Source organism: Curcuma longa, chromosome 5 (assembly GCF_044706935.1).
Source record: "Curcuma longa cultivar G26 ecotype Majalengka, Jawa Barat chromosome 5, ITB_CL_G26_1.1, whole genome shotgun sequence".
Classification (NCBI taxonomy): domain Eukaryota; kingdom Viridiplantae; phylum Streptophyta; class Magnoliopsida; order Zingiberales; family Zingiberaceae; genus Curcuma; species Curcuma longa.
Window position 1 is genome coordinate 1404830 of NC_133865.1, and position 27542 is coordinate 1432371.

The window sequence follows — 27542 nt, forward strand, 5'->3', positions numbered from 1 at the left end:
ATGAATTAATGAGCACGGGCGTCATCAATTCTTTGAGACTAGTACATTTATACCCTTGGTTTATCAAACAGTTATTCTCACTAGTTGGAGACAATGGATATTGAGAGTTATGCGTGGATGCTAGTTAAAGGTAACCAGTTCATTACATCGACCAACCATGATACTTCATATTGTTATATACATATGTCAATAAAGATCTCAGTATAACTTAAGTGTGAGTTCCTTTAGACTTGCGGTATTTAAGTCACCTTGGTTATGGAGACTTATACTTTGACATCTTAAGCAAACATTTTTGAGGAGGCGTGGACTCGGGATGATTGTGTATAAGTTATAGTGTCCGAAGGTGTTTGAATAACCCATAGAGAATTCACCGCTCTTTGTAAAAAAGACACATACCTTTGTGGCTACTTGTTTGGATTGTTACTGAAAGTCTTTTGCCAAAACATCACATGTCAAGAGTATGACACTCTTGGACACATGCACGAGTAATCTGAATCCATAGAATAAGAAAGCAAGCTTAGACTAGTAACATAGTTAGCCTAGCGGGAACTGACACACACATACCATGTCCTGAACCAAACAGGTATAAGACGGTGAAAGAAACGAGACATGTTTCATTATATCTGTTAAAGAGTTTAGAAATTATTCTAGAATCACTTGTTGATTTTTTGATCAATTGGGGATCATGATGTACTACTAGGTGTCACTCATGATTGATCCAAAATTAAGGGTTAATTACGGGCAACCAACATAACCGAAAACCTATTGGGTCACACGTACTACAAGTTTCTTAGAATAACTTAAAACGAGTTTGAGAATTGAATTAATATCTCAAAATGAGAGAAATGAAGTCCGGTTAGACCAAACAAAGGCAAAATGATGGGTTTCATCTTATGAAAATGAAATAAATAAAATCAGTAGTGATTTGGTTATTAAACCAATCGATTCAGTTTTGAACTAAAATCGAATCAACTTGGTTTGGTTTATAATGGAATGTATTTTGGCAAAACAGAGGCTATGGTGGTCTTCATCTTAAGAAGATGAAATGAACAAAACTTATTTGGGTCAAATCGGAAGTCATTTGATTGTTGAATCAAACAGTTTTGGTTGTGAACTAAAATGGACCAAATCAAACCTAGTTCAAGCTGAACTAGATTTGAACCCGGTTTAAGGATAAATCCTAAACCGACTTCCCTAGTTCACTCATCCGGGTTTGGCTTCTTCCTCACGCGATCACGCACTTCTCCACAGCTCGCCGTCATCTGCCACTCGCGAGCAAAAGGGGAATGAAATCCCCGATCACCATCCAATACACAAAAAAGAAAGAAATATGATTCCTCTACTCACGCTTGCTCATCCCGATCAGCGCCGCGCAAGCAAATCTAGAAGGAAATCGCGTGCGACCTCCTCTGATCGACTGGTGTGTGAAGAAGGAAAGGGATCTTGGCAGGGGTTAGAGTTTGGGTGCTTTAACTGGGGACGTCAGCTGCTAGGAGATGACGATTTGAAGCTTCCCCTACTGTCGATCTTTTGCTCCTCTTCTGCAATCAGAACCAACCTCATGCCAGAGCCCTATTTCTCTTTGGGTTGAAGTTGTTCGCCCGTGGCCGACTGCCGATGGGAAGTTTTTCCTTGAAGGCTCTTTCTGATCTTCCTGTTCTGCTCACACTAGAGATTGAATTTCCACTAGACTGCCCTGTTCTCCTCAGAGCTATTGTTGTCAGTTCATTGGAGAAACTCCCCTCTTGTCGGAATTGCTGCCGGCACATGGAGTTTGCTGTCAGAACCTGACACTCCAGAGGCTTCCTGTTGGGATGTATACTATCAAGTCTTATTTTTTGTATAAACATCTATTTTTAATAATATTGAAATGAGAATCACCTTGGTCAGAATGTTTGCATTTCTTATGTAATGTAGTTGCCCATTTAATTTATATTGTAAATAACATGGTGTGTGGTGTCACACACAGAAGATCATGTTATCGGTTCCTTATAAATTATAAACAGTAGCTCACAACTAAAATGGATAGGGACAAACCATTGGAGTGATTGTAGTGTAATTGGTATTATTTTATCTTGACTATTAAATTACACTAGTACACTTTGTGTGTATTGAGTAGGACCATTTAAGGTCGTTCGATTTATACTGACTATATAATCGAACTAGACCTCAGTTATCATGGTTTAGGGTGTGTTTGGTTGGGGGTCATCCGTGATTACCTTGGTTATGTGATTACCAAGTAATCACATAACCAAGGTTATAGGGAATAAAACATAACCTAATGTTGTTTGGTTTAATCCTAAGTAATGAGACAAAACCTTGTTTGTTTGAAGGTTTTAATATATTACTTACTTTGACATTTACTATATTACCCCTAGTTCAATTATAATCATTTTTTACAACTAAATTAATTTGATATTTAATTTTTTTAAATTAAATTATTAATTATAATATTAATAATATAATATATATTATAATTAAATTATTTGTAGAACTTATACGATTTACATTTTTAATTACAATTATTATTTTTTTATAATTAAATTATAATTATATATAATTAAATTATATATATGTATAATTATTATTATTATTTTTGTTTTAAAAAAATAAAAATAATGAAAACCTCGACGCCGAATTCGACCTAATCCGTGCTCACAAGCATCAAAATTAAACCGATTCAATACCGCACAAATGAGAAATGGATATGATACGATAGTTTTCAGTATTAAAACTGAAACCAACCAACTCCAATCAATGCTGCAACAAAAAGATATCAGTGAATCTGTTTTCATTCAATTAGAAAACAAACAGGATATAATTCAAACTACTTGTTCAGAGAATTAATTAGGCATGAGCATAATTATCAAGCAGCACATGAATATCATGAATTATATAGGAAACAATCAAACAAACACTTTCTCTTGATTATGAGCATCTGTAAATTTGATTCCACCTGTTTACCCTATAACATCATATACACGTCCATTCAATCAAGACACCAAGACGAGGTTAATCTATCAGATGCATAACAAGGTGATCCAGCGGAAACAAAAGGTCGCATGTATTCTACAATAAAACAATCAAATTCTTTCCTTTCTTCCACACGAATTCAATAGGTCTGTGTAATAGACAGCAAGACATAGTTAGAACAATGGCTGTAGTCTTGCCACCCAGAAGCCCTATCAATACAATAGCCCAGAAAATCAATACCTGGGAGCTCCTAGATTTTGTTTCATGCATGTCCTCTTGAAATAATTTGATATCATGATCAGAAACCTTATCAGAGGCATGCTCACAGTGTTTTCTTCATTTTCAATGTCGAGATCTGTGCCGCCATTGCTTTCCTCCTCTAATTCGGTAATCTTACCCAAGATTGCATTTTTACTGGAATCCGGGACGGGTGCTTCTCTTTCCTTGCGACACTTTCGCCGGAGAAATTTCTTCTCAGAAACTTCTTCAATTTTGAATTGGCCTTCGGACCAGGATCAGGTTCGAGGTGAACCTTCTTGACGTCTCTCCTTTTCAACGGGACCCCTTTCACCTGGATCGAATAACAGAGCTCCTCTCTGATCTTGCAGTTTCTGAAGAGCTATCGGTGGTGATTTCCCTGATCGGCGAAACCACTCCTCTTCCTTCCAATTCCCAATCTTTGACGGATGAATTGAGCATACTCTTCGCTTTCAAGCGCAGATTCGAGAACCAAAGCAGAAGAAACCCATTCCGATCAAATAGCCATAGAACAAAGGCGGACAGCATGATTGCAGCCACAAGTTTCCTCCTTTCGATCGCCAGAGCCATCAAAATCACCATCACAACCAAAAGAAACTCGATCCTTCTACTCACCGTCACGAAAAAAGTGAGAGGCGACGGAGAGCTTGAATCTGCCTCCAGAACGGGGGATTGGGACCAGGTCGAGGACTAACATTGGACGGAGGAGCTGAGATGGAAGAGGATGCGAAGGCGGAGGAGGAGGAGGAGGAGGCGAAGGTAGCGGAAGCGCCGGATTCGAACCCGGGTGGCGGTGGCTTCTTCCTCCACGAGGGCTTCTTCAAGCGGTCGCGTATCACCTCGAAACTTACAATTTCGCCGTGGCGTGGGTGACCTTCCACAGCGCCTGCGACTTTGGATACCTGATCAAGATCCTCACCCGGCGGAAGCTGCCGAGGAATCTTCGCTCGCGATCGGAGACGGGAGAGGGTTTCGCTCGCGATCGGGGACGGGAGAGGAGGGGTTCGCTCACGGAGAGTAAGCCGACGGGTTGGAGGGGTAATTTTGTAAACAAAATTATCTTAACCCCGGAATCGCCGATTACCTAAGTTTTCCTTGGTTTTTCAATTCCGGGTTGGATGCCCTCTTTTGCTGACGTATGCTGACGTGTGGGAATGAAGCATTACTTGGGAATCGCCGATTACCTAAACCAAACAAGGTTTTGAATGATAACTTTAGATGGATAACCAAGGTAATCACAGATTACCCTTAACCAAACGCACCCTTAGTGGTATAGGTTATTATTGATGGACTTGAGTTGAGTATTCAGGGAGAACACAGGAAGCCCAAGCCCATAAGAAGGACATAATCAATTCCTCCTCTAGATCCCTGCTGTAGCTTTTGGATAAAGCCTCGAATCCACCTAAGAAAATTCTGGAAGAGTTTCGGTTAGAAAATTATATTAAGAATTTTTCTATAAGAAAAAATTCTGTTAAGAATTTTTTCCAGAGAAAAATTCTGTTAAGAAATTCTGTTAAGAAATTCTATTAAGAATTTTCGTTACGAAATTCTATTTAAGAATTATATTTCTTCCGCAGACAAAATTTTTTTATGATTTTTTCATAAAAATTTTATTAAGAAATTTTATCAGAAAATAAAATTTCTTAATTAAAAAATTTTGTTAAGAAATTAATGAAATTTTATTAAGAGATTTTATTAAGATAAAGATAAAATTTAAACAAGAAAATTTATTAAGAAACTAACAAATTCTTATCAAGATTTTATTAGATTTTTTCTAACTAAATCTGGATAAGATAAGGTTGTTAGATTTTTTCTAATAATATCTTATCAAGAGATTTATTTCTAAATAAATCTAGATAAGATAAGATTGTTAGATTTTTTCTAATAAAATCTTATCAAGAGATTTATTTCTAAATAAATCTAGATAAGATAAGATTGTTAGATTTTTTCTAATAAAATCTTATCAAAAGATTTATTTCTAAATAAATCTAGATAAGATAAGGTTGTTAGATTTTTTTCTAACAAATTCTTCTTAAAGATTTTATTAGATTTTTTCTAACTAAATCTGGATAAGAAAATTTGTTAGAATCTTTCTAAATTTTCTAAGATGGCTTAGCTATAAAAAGGGAGGCTTGCAAGAGGGAAAGAATACAATTCTTATTCTTCTAAAACCCCTCCCTCTCCTTATGCTAGGGTCGGCCACACAACTCCTTGTGTTAGGGCCGACCACTTCTTCTTCTTTTTCTTCCTAAGGCCGGAGGCCACATGAAGTTCTTCTTCTTCCTAGGGTCGGCGCACACATGAAGATCTTCTTCAAGTTAGGGCCGGCGCCCACATGAAGATCTTCTTCAAGTTATGGCCGGCGGCTACATGAAGGCATTTTCATGTTAGGGGCCAGCATTCATCCTTGCCTTTTACCTCCTCGGTTCTTCCTAGGACTGGCGCTCAAAGAAGGAAGAAGAGGATAAGAAAGGTGGTGGCTTGGAAAGAAGAAAAAGAGAGGAAGAAAAGAAGAGAACAAGAGGAGAAGGTGGTGCCTTTACCATAGGTTCTCTTTTCTCTTTTTGCCATCGGATTGGAAGAAAGGATTAGAAGGAATTTGGTAGAGTCATCTTGGTAGATCGTTGCCCACACAACGTCCAAAAGAGGAAAGGAATACAATAGAAGATCAAGAGGTATTCGGGTATGTACAATCATCTACACAACTTACAAAGAAGAAAGGTACAACTACTTCATTTCGCTGCATAGTTATTTTTATTTTTCTTTGTATGGATCCTGAATACCAAACACAAGAGCTCAATGATCTTAATGCATCGATCAAGTACCTAGTTGATCGAATATGAGAGCTACTTGATAAGATTCCGTTTCTAGAAATTTTTGTCCGACAAGAATTCAACGGAGCGGAATTCCAAAGGTTCCCATCATTAATGTGCATATCTGAAATGGTTTATGATTAATGGAGAATCCGTAATCGTCTGAGTGAAATGACCGATCATTGATGGTCGGAAGCTGGCGCTTCTCAGTTGAACAAGGTAATAAATGGCCTTAATTCAGTCATTTAATATCCCTTATATAATAAGGAGGTTGTGACTGCAAGCAGAAGAGGGCGCACACAAAAGTAGATGATAAGCAAGAGAAATCCTTCCACCTTCATTTCCCTTGTTCTTTCTCTCTGTCATGCATTATGCTCGCTGGCTCTTTTTGGTGATAGTGTTCGAGTACTCACTTGGTTTGCCATGAACAACTAGTGCTTAATTATATATATGGTTGTCCCATTATATTTTAAGAAATAGACATCCAACATAACTTCGAAGCACAACCGAAGGAGATGAATCTGTTTTAAAGAAACTGTGTTAAATGCATACCTCGGTTTCTCTCTTTCCCTACTTGAACTCAACAGTCTGGTGATTAGAGCTGTCAAACGGGCCAACCCATGGCGAGGCAGGTCAACCCATGGCGGGCTCATCATATGGCGGGGCGGGCCAACCCACCAATTTGGCGGTTGGGAAATCTCCGACCCAACCCAACTCAAGGCGGGCCGCGGGTTAGGCGAGCCAACCCTCGAGCCTATTAAAAAATATATTAAAATATTAAGTTTGAATTATAATTTAAATTGATTAAGTTAAAATTTTTAAGTTTGAATTATAATTTTTATGTTTGAATTATAATTTAAATGGATTAACCCCACTAATTCATTGAGTTTTTTACTTTAATTTTAAATTTTAAAATAAATAAATAAACTTTCTCAACCCACGAGCCAACCCAAGCCCCGCGGGCCAACCCACACGGGTCACGGGCCTAGGCAGGCGAATCCATCTCAACCCATCTTAAAATGGGTTGATAAAATTTCAACCCAATCCGCCTAAATTACTTGGCGGGGCGGGCCAACCCGACGGGCCTAACCCAACTTGACGGCTATACTGGTGATTTGGTCTCCCAACTTGGCTTTGGTCTCCCGACTCAGCGTTTAGGCAGTGATGACCCATTCAGACTCAATTGACTCGATAGTCGGTAGTCGGGTGATGCAACCACTCGACTTCCCAACTCAGCACTTAGCGCACCACTCTGGAGCACTCGGTGTACCACTTGGGAGCATTCAGCTTACGATCAATGATATCACACTTGGGCTCAGGCAAGTCCACTCAATATATCGTCTTGAGCACTCAATATATTAGCTCAAGCATTCAACAACTCGGGCATTTAGTAGCTCAACCTTAGCCTCCCCTAGCAATTCAGATAACCTAGCTACTCATCTTCACCAATCTAGTCTTACAGTTTGAGATTATCAGCTTAAGTCATCTCGATATATAAAACTAAATTTAATTTTTGTATAATTTAAATTCAATAAATTCTTTATGTCTTCGGTAATATATCTGATAATAGGTTATGAGATGACCATGGATTGATGAGATTTATAGATTTGTTGACCATAGTGAAGGTCTATAAAATCTAAAAGCAAAGGTTGGGATTCATATTAAATATGTTCAATGTAACAAGTGTTTTTGACCTAGTACCAATTTGTTAGTGGTAATCAAGATTGGAGACTAAAAAGATTGGTGGGATGACCAATTTGTTAGTGGTCATCCTGTCGACTAATCCTTCTAGTCGATTAAAAAAACATTAATTGACTGATCCTTCCGGTCGATTGAACCTATTATCAGATGATTAGACCTTAAACTTTCTTTACGCGCTCCAATTCGATCAGATCAATTTCATAAAATTCGCTTGTTTGGTTGATTGATCCCTAGAATTTCCTTTACTGTTTGATCCAATCTGCTCTTTTCATATGTGTTTGATTGACTGATTCGCCTAATCAGTCAACTGAACCTTTATTTCCTTCTTTGATGGATCTGAATCTGACATATGCCTATCTGCTAGGATAGGTCAACCGAACCACCATGTTAGGTCAACTGAAGTCTTTATTTTTCTACAACACAACAATAACAACAATAATGATTTTGCAAAATAGAGTTAGAAATAGGTAAGTATGCATGAACTAAATTGATAGTTAAGACACATTCTCACTGCCTTCTAAAATGAAAGGCCTATCCAGGACTTACCTGCCAAACATCAATTGCATTGATCTATTTAGACTTCTTTCTGCTTAGTATCCAATCAACTCGATCCACTAAGATTTTCTTGTAAAACTAAGTTAGCACAATAGATAGAAATAGTAAAGCAAAATAGTGTTAGCAATATATACTTTGGTCATCCAAATACACTAGTCTGGTCGACCACGAAATCTTATTTCGATTATATTTGTTTGAAGTTCATTTCTTTATAATTTTTCACTACCTAAGTTCACTCCCTTAGGATTTTTCTCTTGCTTGGAGTTCACTCCTTCAAGACTTCTTACTATTTAAGGTTTACTCTTTTAGGTTTTTTCTCTTGTTTAGAGTTTACTCCTCTAAAACTTTTCGCTACCTGAGGTTCATTCCCTTAGAATTTTTCTCTTGTTTAGAGTTCACTCTTCCAAGACTTTTCACTACCTAAGGTTCACTCCCTTAAGATTTTCTTCTTGCTTTGAGTTTACTCCTCCAAGATTTCTCACTATATAAAATTTACTCCCTTAAGATTTTCCTCTTGTTTGGAGTTCATTTCTCTAAGACTTCTTATTACCTAAGGTTCATTCCTTTAGATTTTTTTCCTTGTTTGGAGTTCACTCCTCCAAGACTTCTCACTATCTAAGATTTACTCTCTTAGAATTTTTCTCTTGCTTAAACTTTACTTCTCCAAGATTTTTTATTACCTAAGGTTCACTCCCTTAGGATTTTCCTCTTGTTTGAAGTTCATTCCTCTAAGACTTCTCACTACTTAACGTTCATTCCTTTATGATTTTTTTTTGCCAACTATCTGTTTACCCTTGACTTATTTTCTCCTTTATTATTCATCCGATCAACTTCAACTTGACTAGACTTTCCCTTTGTTAGTCATCCGATCAACTTCGACCTGACCAGACTTCTCGCTTGATTAGGTCAATCTTGATCAGACTCCATTAAATATATTGTCAAATGAATATTAAAATTCTAGAGATCGATTGAACCAATAGAACCTACAAATAATCGTTGATCATAAGAAGTTGTTCCATGTAATAGAACTACATCTCGACTCAAAACTAATGAGAAGGAAGTAGCAATTGATTGATACTTGGGTGTAATGGGGTGATGTGTGTTGGGTCCAAAAGAATGCATGTATCTCCACAATAGCATGATATTGTCCACTTTGGGCCTAAGCCCTCATGGCTTTGTTCTTGGACTCTCCCCAAAAGGCCTCACGCCAATGGAGATACTTTCCATCCTTTTAACCCCATGATCTTTTCCATGTGCTTTTAGATGTGGGACTATGTTTGCACCCTTGCAACCCAACAATCCCCCCCTCAAACAAAGGACCACAGGGAAAAGCTTTAGATGTGGGACTATGTTTGCACCCTTGCAACCCAACAATCCCCCCCTCAAACAAAGGACCACAGGCCCCCCTGAATCCTCGACCCACCAGGACTTTTTCACCTAGCCGCAACTAGGACTTTTTGCCCCTTGGTCCACCCGACCTACTAGGACTTTCACCTAGCCGCAACTAGGACTTTTTGCCCCTCGGTCCACCTGACCTACTAGGACTTTCACCTGGTGTCTGATCCTCTTGATTCAGACACGGGAGCACCCACTTCCTTTATTTTTAAGGTTCAAAGCACATGGTTAGATCTGGATCATGGCTCATCCGGCGGTTAGTCCGGTGAAGAGCGGTCTCGCTCTGATACCACTTGATGGGTCCAAAAGAATGCATGTATCTCCACAATAGCATGATATTGTCCACTTTGGGCCTAAGCCCTCATGGCTTTGTTCTTGGACTCTCCCCAAAAGGCCTCACGTCAATGGAGATACTTTCCATCCTTTTAACCCCATGATCTTTTCCATGTGCTTTTAGATGTGGGACTATGTTTGCACCCTTGCAACCCAACAATGTGATCAAAATATATTGATCATTTAAGTAACCATCTTCTGAACTACGACACTAGCTTAAGATTTTAGATGTTTATCACACATATTAGCAAAGTTGAAAATTTTATAGAAGAAGACTACGTATTTAGTGTAGGGATCTATATACTCCAAAAATTAATTTAGCCGCATAAACGCAGCGGAAAGGGATCCCTCCAGAAGATCCATGCGAAAACTCATACTCGTTTTATTATTCTATCTACTAGAAGCGAGGTTATCTTCGATGCGAGCCCTTCACAATCCCGACAACAACTCTTGCTTTCTGAGGTTGGTGGATCTCAGCGCGATCAATGTGTTCGCGCCTCCACGGTATCCACACGAACAGCGAGATGGAGAGGAACCAAATTACGGTGCTAGCCATAAAATATGGTTCGCCCAAGGAGGTAGAAGAGAAGGGAAGAAGATTTCGAAATCATCCAAGAGAGGAAGAAAAAAAAACTCTCACTCTTTTTATATACTACCATGGAATATCAAGGGTTTTGGCTTTTGGTATTCCATGGAATTAATATCCCATTAATCCCCTCTTAAGTGATCATGCAATCCCCCCTTTAATGGATCCGAATTTGACTTGAGTCCTACTCAAGTCTCACTCAATCCTACTTGACTCGAGTCCAACTCGAGTCTTATTCAATCTGAATTGACTTGATTGGCAATAAGGGCTGACACTAACATTTAGAAGACTTAAGGGGTCTTCCAATAGTCACATATCTGATGGTTCATTCATGGAGAAGCATCTATTGGCTCAATAGCTTCTTTTAATAAGCTATTAAAGTTAAACTTTAAAATAAAGGTCAAGTCATAGATAGTTTATACAATCTTTGCCCTTGAAGTAGGGTTGAATTGGCTATTGCGAGATAGATAATGCTACAATGAGCAAAGGTCGAATATTGACAAAGTCGAGAAAATACACTCCCCTATAGTGACCAACTACAGCTTCTTGATTTACCTCCTCATAAATAGTTATGGGGCCGCAAAAGTAATAACATTCACCTTAAGGGGGCATTTAGTTGATGGTTATCATTGATAACCTTGGTATCTGCCCAAGGTTATTACTTATTTGGTTCAAGTTATAATCGATTCCCAAGTAATATAATATCACCGCTACATCAGTAAATAGATTATAACTCGAGAATATAATTATCTTAGCAACTTAAGATTTTCTATGATTCTGGAGGTTCATGAAATTTTTTTTATAATTACCTTTCAATTTTAAAACTGAGTTAATTCAAATATACCGTGAAACTTAATTGAAATCAAGTTAATCAATTTAATACATTTTAATTTAAATACTTATAAATTTAAAAGAGATAATTTATTTTAAATTTTAAAAAATAAAATTAATAAATTATATTTACTAATTTAATAAATTATTTTATTAAAATAATTATTTTATTAAAATAATTATTTTAAAAAATTATTTTATTAATATATATAAATTTATTTTAAATTTAAAAAAATAAAATTAACAAATTGTATTTATTATTTTAATAAATTATTTTATTAAAATAATTATTTTAAATTATTTTATTAAAATAAAATTATCAAATTATATTTATTAATTTAATGAATTATTTTATGAAAATAATTATTTTATTAAATTATATATAAATTTATTTTAAATTTTAAAAATAAAATTAATAAATTATATTTATTAATTTAATAAATTATTTTATGAAAATAATTATTTTAATGAATTATTTTATTAAAAATATATAAATTATTTTAAATTTAAATATATTATCAATTTATTATCATCATTAATATTATTAATATTAATATTATTAATTTGATTTAATTTATTTTAAAAATAAATTAAATTAAGAGTAATATAGTAAATATTAAACTGGTTATGTTTTATTTCCTCCACCAAATAATATTAAGTTATATTTTATACCCCATAACTTTGGTTACATGATTACCTGATAATCACATAATCAAAATTATGTATGATAATGTGAATCAAACGTACCCTAAGTGTCTTTCAATATCGATTTCATAATGATTTAAAGAGAGATAAATTATGATGACTAAGTAATCTCTTCAAGAATTTTATTCCCCATTTGAACAAAGTCAAACCCGAGATTCAAAAGAAGTCAAGGCTAACTTACATTTACTAGATAATGCCATTAAATATCAATCATTGCCCGTCAACTGCTCCTATCCTCACTTGCCTATTTAATATTGTTCGTTGCCTTCTCATTGCTTATATATTGACTTATTGATTTTATTGGTAATAGCTTACTTGTGCATTATTATTGTAATATGAAATCTATGATCTTAGTGGTTCTACATAGTCAGTTTCATAATCATCTGTGAAGAAGTAAATTAAAAAAATTATAATTGACCATTATAAAAAAAATATTATCTTAATTTCATCCAAATTCAATCTTGATCTATTTTAATATCAATTCAATAGAAGTTCGGATAAATTTTTTTCATTGATTGACAATATCTATCAGTTTTGGGCCAAAGCCCATTGGAGTTAGGCCTCGGCCACTCCCTCTCCGCTGTTCCCCAAGGCAAGTCACCACGCAGTTGCCCAAAAGTCTCCACCATATTTAAAACCCTAGCAAAAAAACCCCGAGCTCGAACCTCCCCGGCCGCGCTCTCTCGCTGCTATGGCGAGCCGAATCCTCACTTCGCGGCTCCACTCATCTCTCTCCCCACCAGCGCTGCGCTCTATCTTTCTATCAGGCTCCTCCGCGCCCGCTCCTTGCTTCTCCAGCGCTCCCCTTTCATTCCCTGGTCGATCGGCCGGTCCACTGCCCTTCCCCTATTGTTTGCCTCCACCGTCACCGCTGAGTACTCAATCCACCTCTGCCCGGCCGTTTTCTAGCTTTGCTGCTTTTCCTTCGTCACCTGCGACGAGGTTATTGTTGGCTACATCAAGACCGTCGCCAAGGTCCTCGGGAGGTGAGTTTTTAGTTTTTTTTTCTTCATCGACTTGTAGTAGGCACCGTGAAACAATCTGATAAAAATAAGTTACATTTTTGTTTAGTAATTGGAAGGTTAATCTTGGAATTGGTTTGAGTCTCTTTATCTTTTAATTTACTGTGGGATAAAACGGGGTTTATTCTTGGATTGCCTATATTGTGCTAATTTCTACATTAAATTAGTATGTGAATGCATCCTTGTCCAATTCAGATTATTTTAGTTAGTTATTCAGAGAGTTCTGCTGCGGTTTGTTTTGAATTATAGCAAGTTCTTCTGCGACATATTTTTTCACAAGCCACGTGAGTATGTAACGGAATCAGAGAATGCACAAGGAACATGATCTCTCAGTCCGCAATTACTCTGAAACTGAAAAATCTTTCCATTGAAAAAGAGGAAGATAATATCATAAGTGAGTCAAGAACTCCAATAGCCTCTCATATATCTGAAACTCACTTCAGGATTCACTTCAATAGCTAATACAGAAGAAACAACAGGTGTGTGATATTGTTGTGGTATTTTTACAGTAGATTACAATTAAGTCTATCTGTTGTTTGGAACTAGTTCTGACCCTCTATAGGGAATGTGGCAAGAGGAACCTAAGTCAGGTATCATTCAGTCAAATTCACATAAAGTACAAATCTTGTTTGCCTAAACTAGAATGAGTTCAGCCAAAATCAGTAGGAAGGGATGTAGTGAATGTTAACTTGTCCTAGTTGTTCGGGTTTTCGGTCAAGTTGGCTTCATTTTTTTCTCAGAAAATGAAGCATGGGATACTGTGAGTGGTTCTGATGTATAGTGTAGCTTGATTTAAGTTATTTTATCTTGTGTTGAAATGGAGTTAAGTGGGGTTGCAATATGTTACGGCTCGAACTGAGCTCAGAGTGTCCACGCTAGTAAAATTCATTTGCCTTGTACGCCATCCATGATAACCCAAAATGATTGGAATATTTCCTCTTTTCTAGGCTTTGAAAGTGATTTCCCATCTAATTGTCTCCTACCATGTGTTGCTTAAGCTTTAGTGGACTCAATATCTTTTTGTATCACTGTCTTTTCCACGTAAATGTAAGTTGTTCCTGGATCTGCTTTTATTTGTTGGATCACTCTCTGTTCTCACATGCCTTTTCTGCTCTTGACATGTGTCTTTTATCTAACAATCAGTTGCACTAGTGGGAATTTGCCCAGATTGATTATGACTTTTTAAGAAATCTCATTTTGCTGCAGCAACAGTTAATATATGTATATACTGTTGGCTACAGATTCAAAAATAAAACCTAATTCAGACTGAAACAACCCTCATTCTTGAGACAAATACAACTTTCAAATTAAAAACAACACTCAGATAATCATAATATGCAATTCCACTTCCTTAACAAAGGTTCAGGAACCATAGTGTGCTTAATGATTGATATTCTGTTACATTCCTACACATGGCAAAACTTCATTAAACAACAGCTTGCTCTTTGGATTTCCTTTCTTCAGAAGCTCATTAGTTAATCCTTTTTGAAAGTCACTTTCCTTCTGATTAAAGAAAGCCTTTCCTACCACATCTTGCCATAAAAAAGGACACAAAAGAGCATCTAAGAAAACAAGAGACAAACTCATCATATTCAACGCAATAAGCACAGTGCTTACAGTGATCCCCATTTGTGGATTCTGTAAGCATACATAGGAAGTTTGTAAATGTTAATTATGTAAAAATTGACAAATGAAGAATGTAGCCTTTGAACCATTCCATACTGTACCAATCTACAATTGCTACCCTACCTTGGACAAACTCATGCTTATTTGTGATTTCAAGGTAAACTTCCTCTTAGCACTGTAATTTCATAAAACATAATCATTCCAATCTAATACTTCCAGCTTATAGCTTAAAATACTATCCCAATTGCTAGAGTAGCTATGCTTCAGTCTGTGTTTTTCTTCCATTGCTAAACTAAGTAGCTGTGCTTAAGTCTGGTGTTTTTCTTCCACTGCTAAATTAAGTAGCTGTGCTTAAGTCTGATGACAAATCTCTTATTTCATTAAGACATAGAGAATACCTTGAGAAAGCCTGTTATCTACCCTTAAACCAACCCATTCACAGTTCTATTTTCTTTGTACATTGGGATGCCATATCTCTAAATGATAGCATGAAGTTAATCCCAAATTCCCAATAGCACACCTGGAGGGCACGTTTGATTCAGGGTTATCGTTGATAATCTTGTTTATCGTTGATAACCTTGATTATTTGTTTAAGTTTATCAATGATAATCTTGTTTGGTTTATGTTATGATCGATTCCTAAGTAATATAGCATCACCGCCACATCAACAAAACGTTAACAAATGGGGGAATGCGATTACTTCGACAGTCTAATGTTTTCTGCGATTTTAGAGGTTGACAAATTTTTTTTCCATGATTACTTTCCGATTTTAAAATTGAATTAATTGAAATGTAAATAAAATTGAGTTAATTAATTCAATAAACTTTAATTTCAAATTAAAAAAAGATAATTTAAAGAATTATTTTATTAAAATATAGATAAATTTATTTTAAATTTTAAAAAATTATAAATAAATTATATTTTTTAATATATTATCAATTTATTATCATTAATATTATTAATATTAATATTATTAATTTAATTTAATTTATTTTAAAAATAAATTGAATCAAGGGTAATATAATAAACATTAAAGTGGTTATGTTTTATTCCTTCCAAATAAATAAGTTGAACCAAATAATATTAGGTTATATTTTATATCCTATAACCTTGATTATGTGATTATCTAATAATCACATAACCAAGGTTATGCAAGATTACCTGAACCAAACACACCTTGAAAGTGGTCCAGCAGTCCATATAGAGTTATTTGTTAATAATCTTTCTTAGAGACAATATCCTATAAATATCTGATAAAGCAAGCTTTACTAAGGCAATCTTATGCCCAATCCATCCATCTTTTTTGGGAGTCCTATCTTCTCAAATGCAACTTTATGCAAACATCAACAATCTTTCCCACACCATACAAACCTAGAAATCAACTATTATAGCCTCTGAATGAAAAGGTTTGGAAGAGAGAAAGCAGTTATCCAAGACAATATCCTTTCCACAATGTTATGGATAATCAACTATAATCTTCCTGCACAAGACAAACTTTTGGATTTCCATGTTGCAAGTCTCTTAGGTCCTACCAACCGAATCAAGAAGAGAACTGCAATCCTTGAAGGAAATTCCAGAGGAGTTCAGTGGAATACTCAAATATCTAAAAGACACAGTATCTTTTGGAATTCCCAATTCCTTAGTAAGGAGTTTCATCTGTTCGATTGTACCATTAGAGAAACAAACAGCAGATTTAGTTCTATCAGGATTCAAACCTGAAACTTCAGAACTCGTGAGGACCTCCAAAACTTCTTTAGCAGGGGTAACATCAACGTTTCTGTATATGACAAAGTCATCTGCAATCTGTGAAAGCTACATATGTAATTGCTGACCAGGCACACATGGGTTGTGGAGTTACATTACCATCAGCCACCTCATGATCGACCTATGAAGAAAACAATTGCAGGGCAAGAACAAAGAGCTTTTGAGACATTAGACAACCCTTGCTCCTTAGACCTCCTAAAGGATTCCACATGGTTCCTATTTAAATTGATTTGAACTTTCGATACATTGGGCAGCCCTTTCCCCTGATAGCTTGTAAAGAATTCCACATGTTTCCTATTAAAATTGAACCTTGGATCACAAATGCATGCCCTTATCCAACTCCGTATGTTCACAGGAAGGTCAAATTTACTCAGCAGAATCATGATATTGTCTACTAAGACAGTCAAAGGTTCTGTGGAAATCCACCATAATATACATTCTGGGGCATTCCCTTAGATGGACCTAACGCTGAACATCCTGGATATGCCTACCAAAGCATACTGATTGAGCAAAACTAGCTCATGAAGAACCAACTTGATGCAATTAGCTATGTCTATAAATGAGCTTACAAATAGAAAGAGGTCTATAATCAATAAAAATGGCTGGTTTTGCTTTCTATCATGGTGATGGCAGTTACAATAGTTTCTGAAAGGTGGTTAGCATTGAGAATGAAATTCTTAATAGCAATCATAGTAACATCCTTGACAATGTACCAGCTTCTAGCCAAAAAAACCAATATTGAACTAGCTATACGAGGACTTTTTCAGTTTTCACATTAAGGATCACACATTCAGTTTCCTTTTTTATAGATTTGGCATAATCTGAAAAAAATTTATCAACCACAAGCATACCTATAAACGTTCCTTAGGCAAAGCCTCAACAAGATGACGATGATAACAATAATCAATCTTATCCCACTAAATGAGGTTGACTATATATATCCTCTTACGTCATTGGACTTTATCCCTATTATATTATCATCTATATTTAAATTAATTTTATCTTGTTTTATTGTTGCTAAGTCTTCTTTTATCACTTTTTCGTCTAATGTGTGTATTTGTCATAGTTTCACATTGCCTAACTAGAACATTTTGTGGTTGCCTAAATACATATTTGTATCATCTTAAATGTGTCTCTTGGATTTTTCTCTCAATAGATATAATCATGACTTTTTCTCTAATGTTCTCATTTCATATCTTGTCTATTTTCATATATCTGCACATTCATCTTAACATCCTTATTTCTGTGACTTTTATTTTTTGTTTGTGAGCTGGAGACATAGTTCAACATTTACTCCATATAACATAATAAGTTTAACTACCATTTTGTAGAACTTTTCTTTAAGTTTTAAAGGAACTATGCAATCACAAAAATACCTGGCATTCTCCATTTCAACTATCGTATATGTATTCTATGTAAGACATCTCTTTCAACTCTCTATCCTTTTCTAAAGATAATCCTAAATCTTTAAAACTCTTAGTTATAGGTGACTTATTATCTCCTATGTTAATAATTGTCATAATACGTCTAATATTGCTAAACTTTAATTTCATATATTCTATCTTTATTAAGCGTAAAATCTTTTACTTCCAGTATTTTTATCAAGATTCGAATTTAACATTTATTCTTTCATGTGTCTCATTTATTAAAATAATATTATCTGCAAATAACATGTACTATGATAACACATCATACATGTGTCCAGTGAATTAATATTAAAAAATAGGATTTAGAGTTAATCTTTAATGTAACCTTATCTTATAGGAAATGCTTCAGTTTATCCATCTAGAGTTTTCATTCTTGTCATTACATCTATATATATACCTTTCATTGTTTCAATATATGATACGTTGACAACTTTCGTTTCTAAAATTGTTCTTATAGGTTTCCTCAGAACTCTATCATAATGTTTTTTTTAAGTCGACGAATACACTTATTTTTTTCCAATATTTTCAATAAGTTGTCTAAGAATATGTATAACATCTATTGTCGACTATTTAGGCATGAATCTAAATTAATTTTTTATTATCGTGGTGTCCTTCCTTTTGCGTTTTTATATCATTCTTTTCAAAAAATTTATGGTATGACTCATTACCTTAATGCCCTTATAATTTGCACAATTTTTGTGTCTCCTTTTTTATACAAGAGGACTAGAGTATTTATCCTCCCTCATTTAGTCCAATTACTTTTCTATTTTGCTTTCCATTAAACCATGTTCTAGTTTATAATTTTAAATTATTTGATAAAAAAAATTTTAATTTCTATATTTCTCTGGCTTATTTAAATAACCTAAGTTAAGTTGGTCACTTGTATCTTCATTAAAATGCTAATGAAAATATCTTTTTTATGTCGTCATCATTTACTAATACTCTAATGTATTTATCTTTGATGCATCTTATTTGGGTAAGATGTCTTATCTTCCTCACTCTCACTTTAACTATTCTATAGATGTCCCTTTCTTCTTCTTTTGTATTTAACTGTCGATATAAGCATTTGAAAGTTTCATTCTTAACTTCATTCACCTTTTTCTTTGTCTCTTTCTTGTTATTGCATACTTTTAAAAGTTTTTTTATTTTTACAAATGTACAATACCTTATAAGTTGTTTGTATTAAAGCTCTTGTACTTTCTGATTCCATCATTAAGATTCTTGACTTGGTGGTATATGATCTTTTGACTCACCGAATATGCTCTTAGTCATTATTTTCAAATTTAATGTCATCTTATCCCATATTATATTCGAGTCGTCTTGTATTTTTCCTAATAGTTGTGCTCTTATCCTATTCTTAAAGATACTTTGCTTCCATTCGTTTAACTTCCACTACTTAATTTTAGAAGTCGTGTACGTTTTCCTTCTATTGATATTATACTTAAGGTGCATATTTAATATTATTAAACTATGTTGGGTAGTTAAGTTTTTTCTAAGGATGACTTTGCAATCTATACAAATGTTTTAAAAAAATGTATTAGCTATTATAAGTTTATATGTTATTGCAAAATCGAATATAGTATTTCCTTCTTCATGTTTTGTTCCAAAATTGTAATCTCCATGCATCCTATCATATGTCTTATTTCGTACTCTACACGCCCATTTACATCTCCTCTTATTAAAATCATCTCGTTTGGTGGAATTTTTTATACTACCTCATCTAGGTTTTTTCAAAATCTATATTTGGTGTCTTTATTTAATCCTACTTGAGGTGCATATATGCTAATTATATTAATAGTTTTTTGCGCTACTACTATCTTAAAAGTTAAAATTCCATCCCTTTTCTAACTATTACTACATCATCCTTTAACAAACTATTTATAACAATACCTATCCATTTTTTGTTTTATTTCTTATGTACCATAATTTAAATTTGAGTTCTCTATTATCTTTGCCTTCTCTATTATCCATTTTCTCTTGTAAATATAAAATATTAATTTTTCTCCTAATTATCGTGTCTACTACCTCTATTGTTTTACGAGTGAGCATTTCTATGTTCCATGTTTCAAATTTAAGACAATCGGTATTCTTATAATGTTTATTTTTATCCAACTTATATTGTGAGAACTCTTGTATATTTAACATTATTCTCAAGTTCTCATAGTAGTGGTCATTGTCGAGACGCTACAGTCGGACCTTGTAATATGTTCTTTTCGAGGAACAACTTAATATTAATACAATAGTTTGATGTATCTATTCATAAAATATTCATTGTGTTTGACGTTGGTTGATAACCTAACACAACTCTTAATTTTTTTTCATCTGAGTTGGTGGTTTTGGCAAACCCCCAAGAAGACATTGGAAAAAAATGAATTGCTTCATTCTAGAGCATTGCCCTCACCAAATGTTCTCCATGTGCATTTGGGGGTGTAGATGAGCCAAACATAGCTGTATTCAAGTTTGTTTATTTACTTTTCAAATTTGTTCAGGCTTGTTATTAGAAATCTTATTGAGCTCAAGCCAAAGTTGAATTTTCTATCGTGCTTAACTATCAACGTTGTTGTTCTTGTAAATTAGGCTAAATGTTTGTCTAATATATGAAATTTATATTATTTTCATATTTTTAACCTATTATGAATAACTTAAAATTATAAAAATTTATAAATTATTATATATATTTTATATATTTGAATAAAAAATTAAATAAATTTATAATTCAAATTTATATAAATTAATAAATAAGTTTATTCATAAATTATTCATGAACGTTAACAAATCAAATTTACTGGTGTTGAAGTTTGTTTATTTTATATATATTTTTTTACTATTGAATGAACATAAACGAGCTTTATCAAATCGAATATTAAGCTTGATCATGAATGCTTGGTTGATTTACAGCTCCAAATTGCAGATAGATAGCACAACATTTCTGTTTGTCCTAACAGATAGATATTTATGAAAGTACCTGGAATTTGAATCTCCATGGACCTGGGATTCGACCATAGCCCGAAACTTCTGCCTGAGCTGACTTTCCTCTTCTTCCATAATCCCAGCAAGTAACTACTGAGAACAACCTCCTAAGTCTAAAGGTTAATATTCATAAGATTAATTGGCAGAGCCTTTTGAACTGTCTCCGATTTAACCTTTGTCTTGCTCAACTCAGTATTATTTCTCTTTCCTAAGTCTCAAAACAAAGATTTTAAATCCTTTTTAAGGATCTTAGGCTTCTATGCAAGGATGCACATAGGAGAATCAACTTCAACCCACTTATCCTAGCCACTCTATGATATAAAGAAATCAACATAGAGCTCTAAAGGATGAAGACTTTAGAGATCTATTAATTTGAGTAGCAGTTGGAGAAATGATCAGAAATGCCAGGAGGCAAAGTTGTCAGGAGGTAAGAAAACCACATGAGAATCATGAAAGAGAGGCATTTAGTATTTATCATCCATCACCTTTTCCAACTTTGTAATGGATCAATTCTCCTTGTGGTGATAATTAATATATGAAGTGCTTATTCTGATAATTGTTGAAATTTTATGATTCATGGTTTGTATCATACGGTATGCTACAATTCATGTAGTACAATATTTTGACTTGTGATCCAAAGTATAAAAGAGACCATAATTCAGTTTGATTTAATATGATTTGATGCTATGAATTCAATCAATCAAAATGAAGTATAACCAATTAAGATATTAAATTAAATCTAATTTATTAGAAATTAAGTTGAAGTCGTTGTAAAAGAACAAGGGAAACTTTAAGTCTTTCTCTTTGTCATCCTTATAATTGTGCCTTAGCTCTTCTATCAAGCCCTAGTCAACTTCATTTTGCAAATTCTTCACCTTCACCATTTTACTTCATGAAATATGGAAATTTTTTTGCCATTATACCAAACATCGTCTGTATCCGGAACTTTATGGTCTCTTAAGTTTCTCTATCACTCACCATAAATCTTGAAGCCAAACAGGTTCTTTATTGACCGTGGGAAACTACAGCTTTGACTCCGTTCTTTGTAGAGACATTTGCCACCTTGTTTAAATGTCACTTCGATAAAGATGATGATTTATCCTCCTTGTCCCTCAATGCAGCTACGTTTGATAGATGACTGAATCTATTATGAAAGATTAGACCAGCTAGATAGATATGCTTGCTTACTATTCTTATAAGTTCAGACTTCAATTGGAAAAGTTGACTAAAGGACCAAATGGGTGGAGTTCAGTTGGACTAAAGTTTAGGCCAAGTATTTCAGCGAATGTGGATGGGATTCGGATGATGTGGACTTGACTCGGTCAAGGTGAATATGACACAGTCAAGTTCATCCTTCAAATCATCCTAAGTTTAGCCTGATTTTGGTCGTTTGAGCAGTTAGATATGGTGGGTGTTTGATTGGTTAGATGTGGTGGATCGTATAGGTTTTGAGGATTAGGTTGATTAAGCTGAGGATAGAAGCATGAGGCAGTGTGTTACAGAACTGAGCTGGACAAGGGTGATAAGTTGTTGCATGAGAATTACCTTTAGGCATGACTTCCAGAAATTACTATAGAAATCTACCTTCAATCATCACCTCCCCCCACCCCACCCCAACCTTAATGCTATACCTGGACTTCTTTTATGGCATCAAAGTGAGCACCTATATATTGTAGGGAGACATGGTCTTTCAGGTGGAGCTAGCTTGTCAATTTCCTTGACCTTTGAGCAGCTTGATCAGGCACATGTTGCTTTCTTATTCATTGCTTCTTAACCCCATGGATTAATTCGCAAACTTATTGCTCACATCAGTTAATTGTGGACTTCCTGGTCATAGTTGCAGAAAAGGATATAACTTGGGTCATTCTCTCACTATTTAGGTTTGAGTGAGGTGCTTATCAATGTCTATCCCAGTGGTGTTATAGGAGCCTTGACATTTACAGGCGAAGCCAAAACTATTAAGATTGAGATCCTAGCTAGGAATAATAAGAGCTTCGTAGGATTAGAGCATAGATCCTAAAATCCTCAATTTAATTAAAATATATTTAGAACTATATTCAAAATTTATATTTTTTTATGTATTAATTTTTTGTACAAAGGATTATCACAAACATTTTGTCGTAAGTTGTGTCAGTATTTTGGTTGTAACAAGAATGATATATTTTTGATACCGTATCATAGATATGTTTTAATACTTATTTAATTGAATTGTTAATAATTACATAATTAACTTGAGTCACTATAAGTTGTATTTTTTAATTATTTATTTAATAATTATAATTTAGTTGTATTGTAGTTATTTATCGATTTTATAATCGATTATTTACTTTTATTTTACTAATAGTTGATTTGTAATTATAATTATAATTTACTGACAATTACAATAAAATATTTACTATAAGATATAACTAAATAATTTGCTGTTAACTACTGTGTAGCTGTAAATTAATAATTACAAGGTACCTATCATACCGGCATAATTACTAACAATAATTAATTAAATTGTTATATAATTTATAACTAATAAATTAATCGTAACTCTAATTTATTTGTTATAAATTATACTGTCAGCCAGCTAACAATTGAAAGAATTGTACCATATATATGATATAGTTTAATAGTTCATCTATTTATCTATCTATCTATCTATCTATATATATATATTCACAATTAATTATTTCCATTGTTCCATGGTCAAAATCACTGTCGTTGAACTCTGTCAGACCTTTGTCATCCCACCTTTGTCCGATTGGTCTCGGAAAGCTTGCAAATCCCGGCAGCATGACTCAATATGTTAAAGCCTACTCATAACCAACGTAAAGCACATGTGACCTTTTGTTCTTGCTAATTTCTAACAAGCTGACAACGCTGTTAGAATTTACTCTTACTGTATATGTATTCAACTTTTACGTGAAAAACCAAATGAAATTCTGCTTGTAATTCAAGAATTATAAGTTAGCATTAATCTTGATCATTATATACACCGCTGGAGTTCAAAACTGTCATGAGGGCATTAATCTCAGATTGTTTTTCTTGATCATACATGTGCATTATTAAGTTTTAAATCTTATGATAACGACGCTTATTTGTAAACAGATGGGTCTTGATGCATTTGGCTATGCTTCTTGATTAGTTTTCCTTGAGTTCCCTTGCTGGCTCTTGCAGTGCAAGCTTGTGAAACAGGTTACGATACTCATTTGATGTAGATCATTATTCTACTATATAAATAAACTAGATGGTCATATCAAATTCATGATCAAATTTGTTCCATATCTGGTTTGAAACTTTTAGGGGAAGAACCTATTTGCTTTTGCTAGTGATCCAACTCAGCCGATCCATATCAGTGGCTGATTTTGTCAACCATAGCTATGAACATTTGGTATTCCTTGAAGCTTATACATGTTTAACTCCAGAGCAATATGTTTATGCTGTGTGATTTTTTTCCTGAAGATGTAGCAGAAAATATTTCTTGCTGACTTTTATTTCCATATTCAGATTTTCTGCCATCTAGCTACAGGACATCGAAGCATTACTACGCCTTTACTCCGCAAGTGCCTCTCCTAAGGAACAGTTCGATATATGCTACTGATCAGAAAAGATGGGCTACTCAAGCTGCACATCTAAAATCTGAATATGATCAAGGCAAGATCAGCATCGGACCTCCAAGAGGAGAGTCTGAGAAAGATGGTAAAGATAACGGGGTAACCTATGTGGGACCTATCACTTCGACCATTAAAAAAGTAAAGCTTTTATCTCTCTCAACCTGCTGCCTGTCAGTATCTCTTGGACCTGTCATAACATTCATGACTTCACCTGAGATGAATGTCATCCTCAAAGGTGGTGTCGCAATGACTGTGATTTTCCTCAGTGCTTCGACTACTGCAGCTTTGCACTGGTTTGTAAGCCCATATATTCACAAGCTACGATGGGAACCTGGTTCGGATAGCATTGATGTTGAGATGATGTCTTGGTTGGCTACACCCTTACCGAAGACAATCAAGTTTTCCGACATTAGGCCTCCAGAAACCAATAGACCATTTGTGACCTTCAAGGCAGATGGCAATTTCTACTTCGTTGATGTCGAGCACTGCCACAATAAAGCATTATTGGCGAGGTTGACGCCTCAGAAAACAGCCCATGGATCTGCTTTCAAGAACTTGTGACAGGAGTCTTTATCATTTTGCTTGGCATATTTTTCATTTTCATCATCGACTTCTGCAGCATAAATGCCCTTCAGTTCATGGTTAAAAAGCCTTAGAGATTAGTACAATCTGAGTGCTAGACCTTGTTCTGATTATGTTCCCTGTTTTTTGCTTGTGTTTCTAATAATTTGTTTGCCTGGATGCTGTGAGATTGCTAAGGGACAACAATGCTTAGGGTCGAATACTTAGGAGACATTATAATGCTAAATGTTGTCGCGATTTGCCTGGAACAAGTTCTTGTTTCTTTTACCTTTTTTTTTTTGTATATAAATGATTTGGATGCAATATGATAGCCATAAGCGTGTACCATGTACAGTGATGATTCTTGGCGACTTGGTTTCCACAAGAAACTGCACTCTAGCTTTTCCTTTGACATCTAGATTTGGGCAAAAGCATTAGAAAGTGCTCTAGTCCTCTTCTATAAGAAAAATAAACAAAATGGTCTATTTTTACTTTTTTGAAAGCGTCTCAACGTCACTGGGTTTAGAATAAAACTTATATGTGATGGATTTATATTATATTATACATTATAACATGATTAAAGTCATCTCTATTCGCAAAATAAAACCTTTTTGTTAGCTACAAAGAAAGAAAATATTCTATTAATCTTATTTTATACATTCTAATTCAAATCAAAATGTAGGATAGTTATACAATTGGTTTAATTATTTTAAACTTTCTAGTTCGACCACGAAACTAATCTGGTAAATGGAGAGAAAGAGAAGAAAAACATTCAATATTTTGTGTCTATATGTATGTGTGTGTGCGCGTGAATGGTTCTTAGTATAACATTCCTCATATAGAATTTTGATATGTTGGGTACCATTTGTGAGCATTATTTATATATAAGAATTTGTTATCCTACGCGACATCCCATGCGCAATATTCATTCGCGACTGAATATGTGAGGCTTCGGATCACTTCCAGGAGCTCGAATTTGTTCGAACACACACATAGTCGCAGATGTTGCGTGCATGAGAAGGCACGCAGTATATATATATATATATATATATATATATATATATATATATATATATATATATATATATATATATATATATATATATATATATATATATATATATATATATATATATATATATATATATATATATATATAGTCCTCTTGGTGGTGTATGATGATTCCTTTTTCCCCTAAGGTCTAAGGGTCTGGTAGGGTTTGTTTATGTAGACACATTATTTTAGTTTCTAACTTGTTAAGTCTAGTTTCTAATATTGAAATTTTTATTTCTAAGAGTGTGTTTCGTACTGCCTCTCATGGTATGAGTGGTTAGAATAATGATGTCATAGGTTTGCTAAAGATAAAGATTACAGATTTATTTTTGGCATAGTTTACAGTTCCTCTTTTATCAATGGTCAGATAAAATCCACATAAATAATAAAGAACATTATCTGTTCCTATTTTTAGATTTCAATCATGCTCACAATCTCTTAAACCAACCTGCAAATCTCATAAAGTAATAGGAGGAACTTGGGGAAACATAAGGTCCCAGTTTTGATTTAGTTCTTCTAGTTGTTCAATTATTTGGTCTAAACTTGACTGTAGATTTGTATTATCATAGTTCTTTGGGAGGTGGTCATATAAGTTGTCTATAAAAGAATTTATTAAGGTATGATCAGAAGAAGATTAAACTTCTTCTAGATCTTTGACAAATATAATAGAGTAAATAGAGGATGCAGTAGATACGTCTGATTATACTTCTACCAGATCTAAGTTAGTACAAGATACTAATTAGAATGAACGATCAATTTAGAATCCCAAAATTCTATACTTAAATATAATGACTCGATCATGTACAAAGACAGACATGAGAACCTAATGGTTAGATTCAGTGGCTATAACCCTCCACTTCTCAGCAAACAAAAGAAGAAGAGGATACTATCATAGGGTCAATTTTTGCCTTCAAAAATTTCCTGCGCGACCACCAAGTCCTGCACTTGATTCAGCCTCCAAAAGCACACCAACGTATAAGAGGATGTCTTTCGCGAATATGAATAACAAAAGTCACGAGCAAGCAACACACAATGTACAGGAACTTCCCAACCTTTATTTATTCACAATAACAAAGAAATACAAGTAGACCTCACAGATTTGCTCTCACCAATTCTTCATGAATTGTACACCCCTTGCTAATGCATAGCCTTGCCTATTTATCATGCATAGGCAGCAGTTACATTGGAAGTTATAGTAGTTACAAGGTAGTTTTGCTAACCACCCTTGCTTACATGTCAAAACCATTTGTCCACATCACTTGCTAATTTGGCACCATGCCAAATGTCAACTTGCACACCATGTGCATGGCCCAAGCCCTGCACCACGAACTTAGGCAAAACAATCCGCTACTGCTCCATTTGTCGCG

The 27542-nt window shown here is 34.5% G+C and overlaps 1 protein-coding gene and 1 pseudogene across 1 annotated transcript; one reads left to right on the top strand and one right to left on the bottom strand.

The window, feature by feature from the left end:
* Positions 1 to 2878: 2878 nt before the first annotated feature.
* LOC141829124 (uncharacterized) lies at positions 2879 to 5802 on the bottom strand (annotated as a pseudogene).
* Positions 5803 to 12800: 6998 nt separating this feature from the next.
* LOC141829631 (uncharacterized) lies at positions 12801 to 25474 on the top strand. The gene is made up of 2 exons (XM_074717149.1): positions 12801 to 13136; positions 24455 to 25474. The coding sequence occupies exons 1-2, from the start codon at positions 12842 to 12844 to the stop codon at positions 25120 to 25122; spliced, it is 963 nt and encodes a 320-aa protein (XP_074573250.1). The 5' UTR covers positions 12801 to 12841; the 3' UTR covers positions 25123 to 25474.
* Positions 25475 to 27542: the final 2068 nt, after the last annotated feature.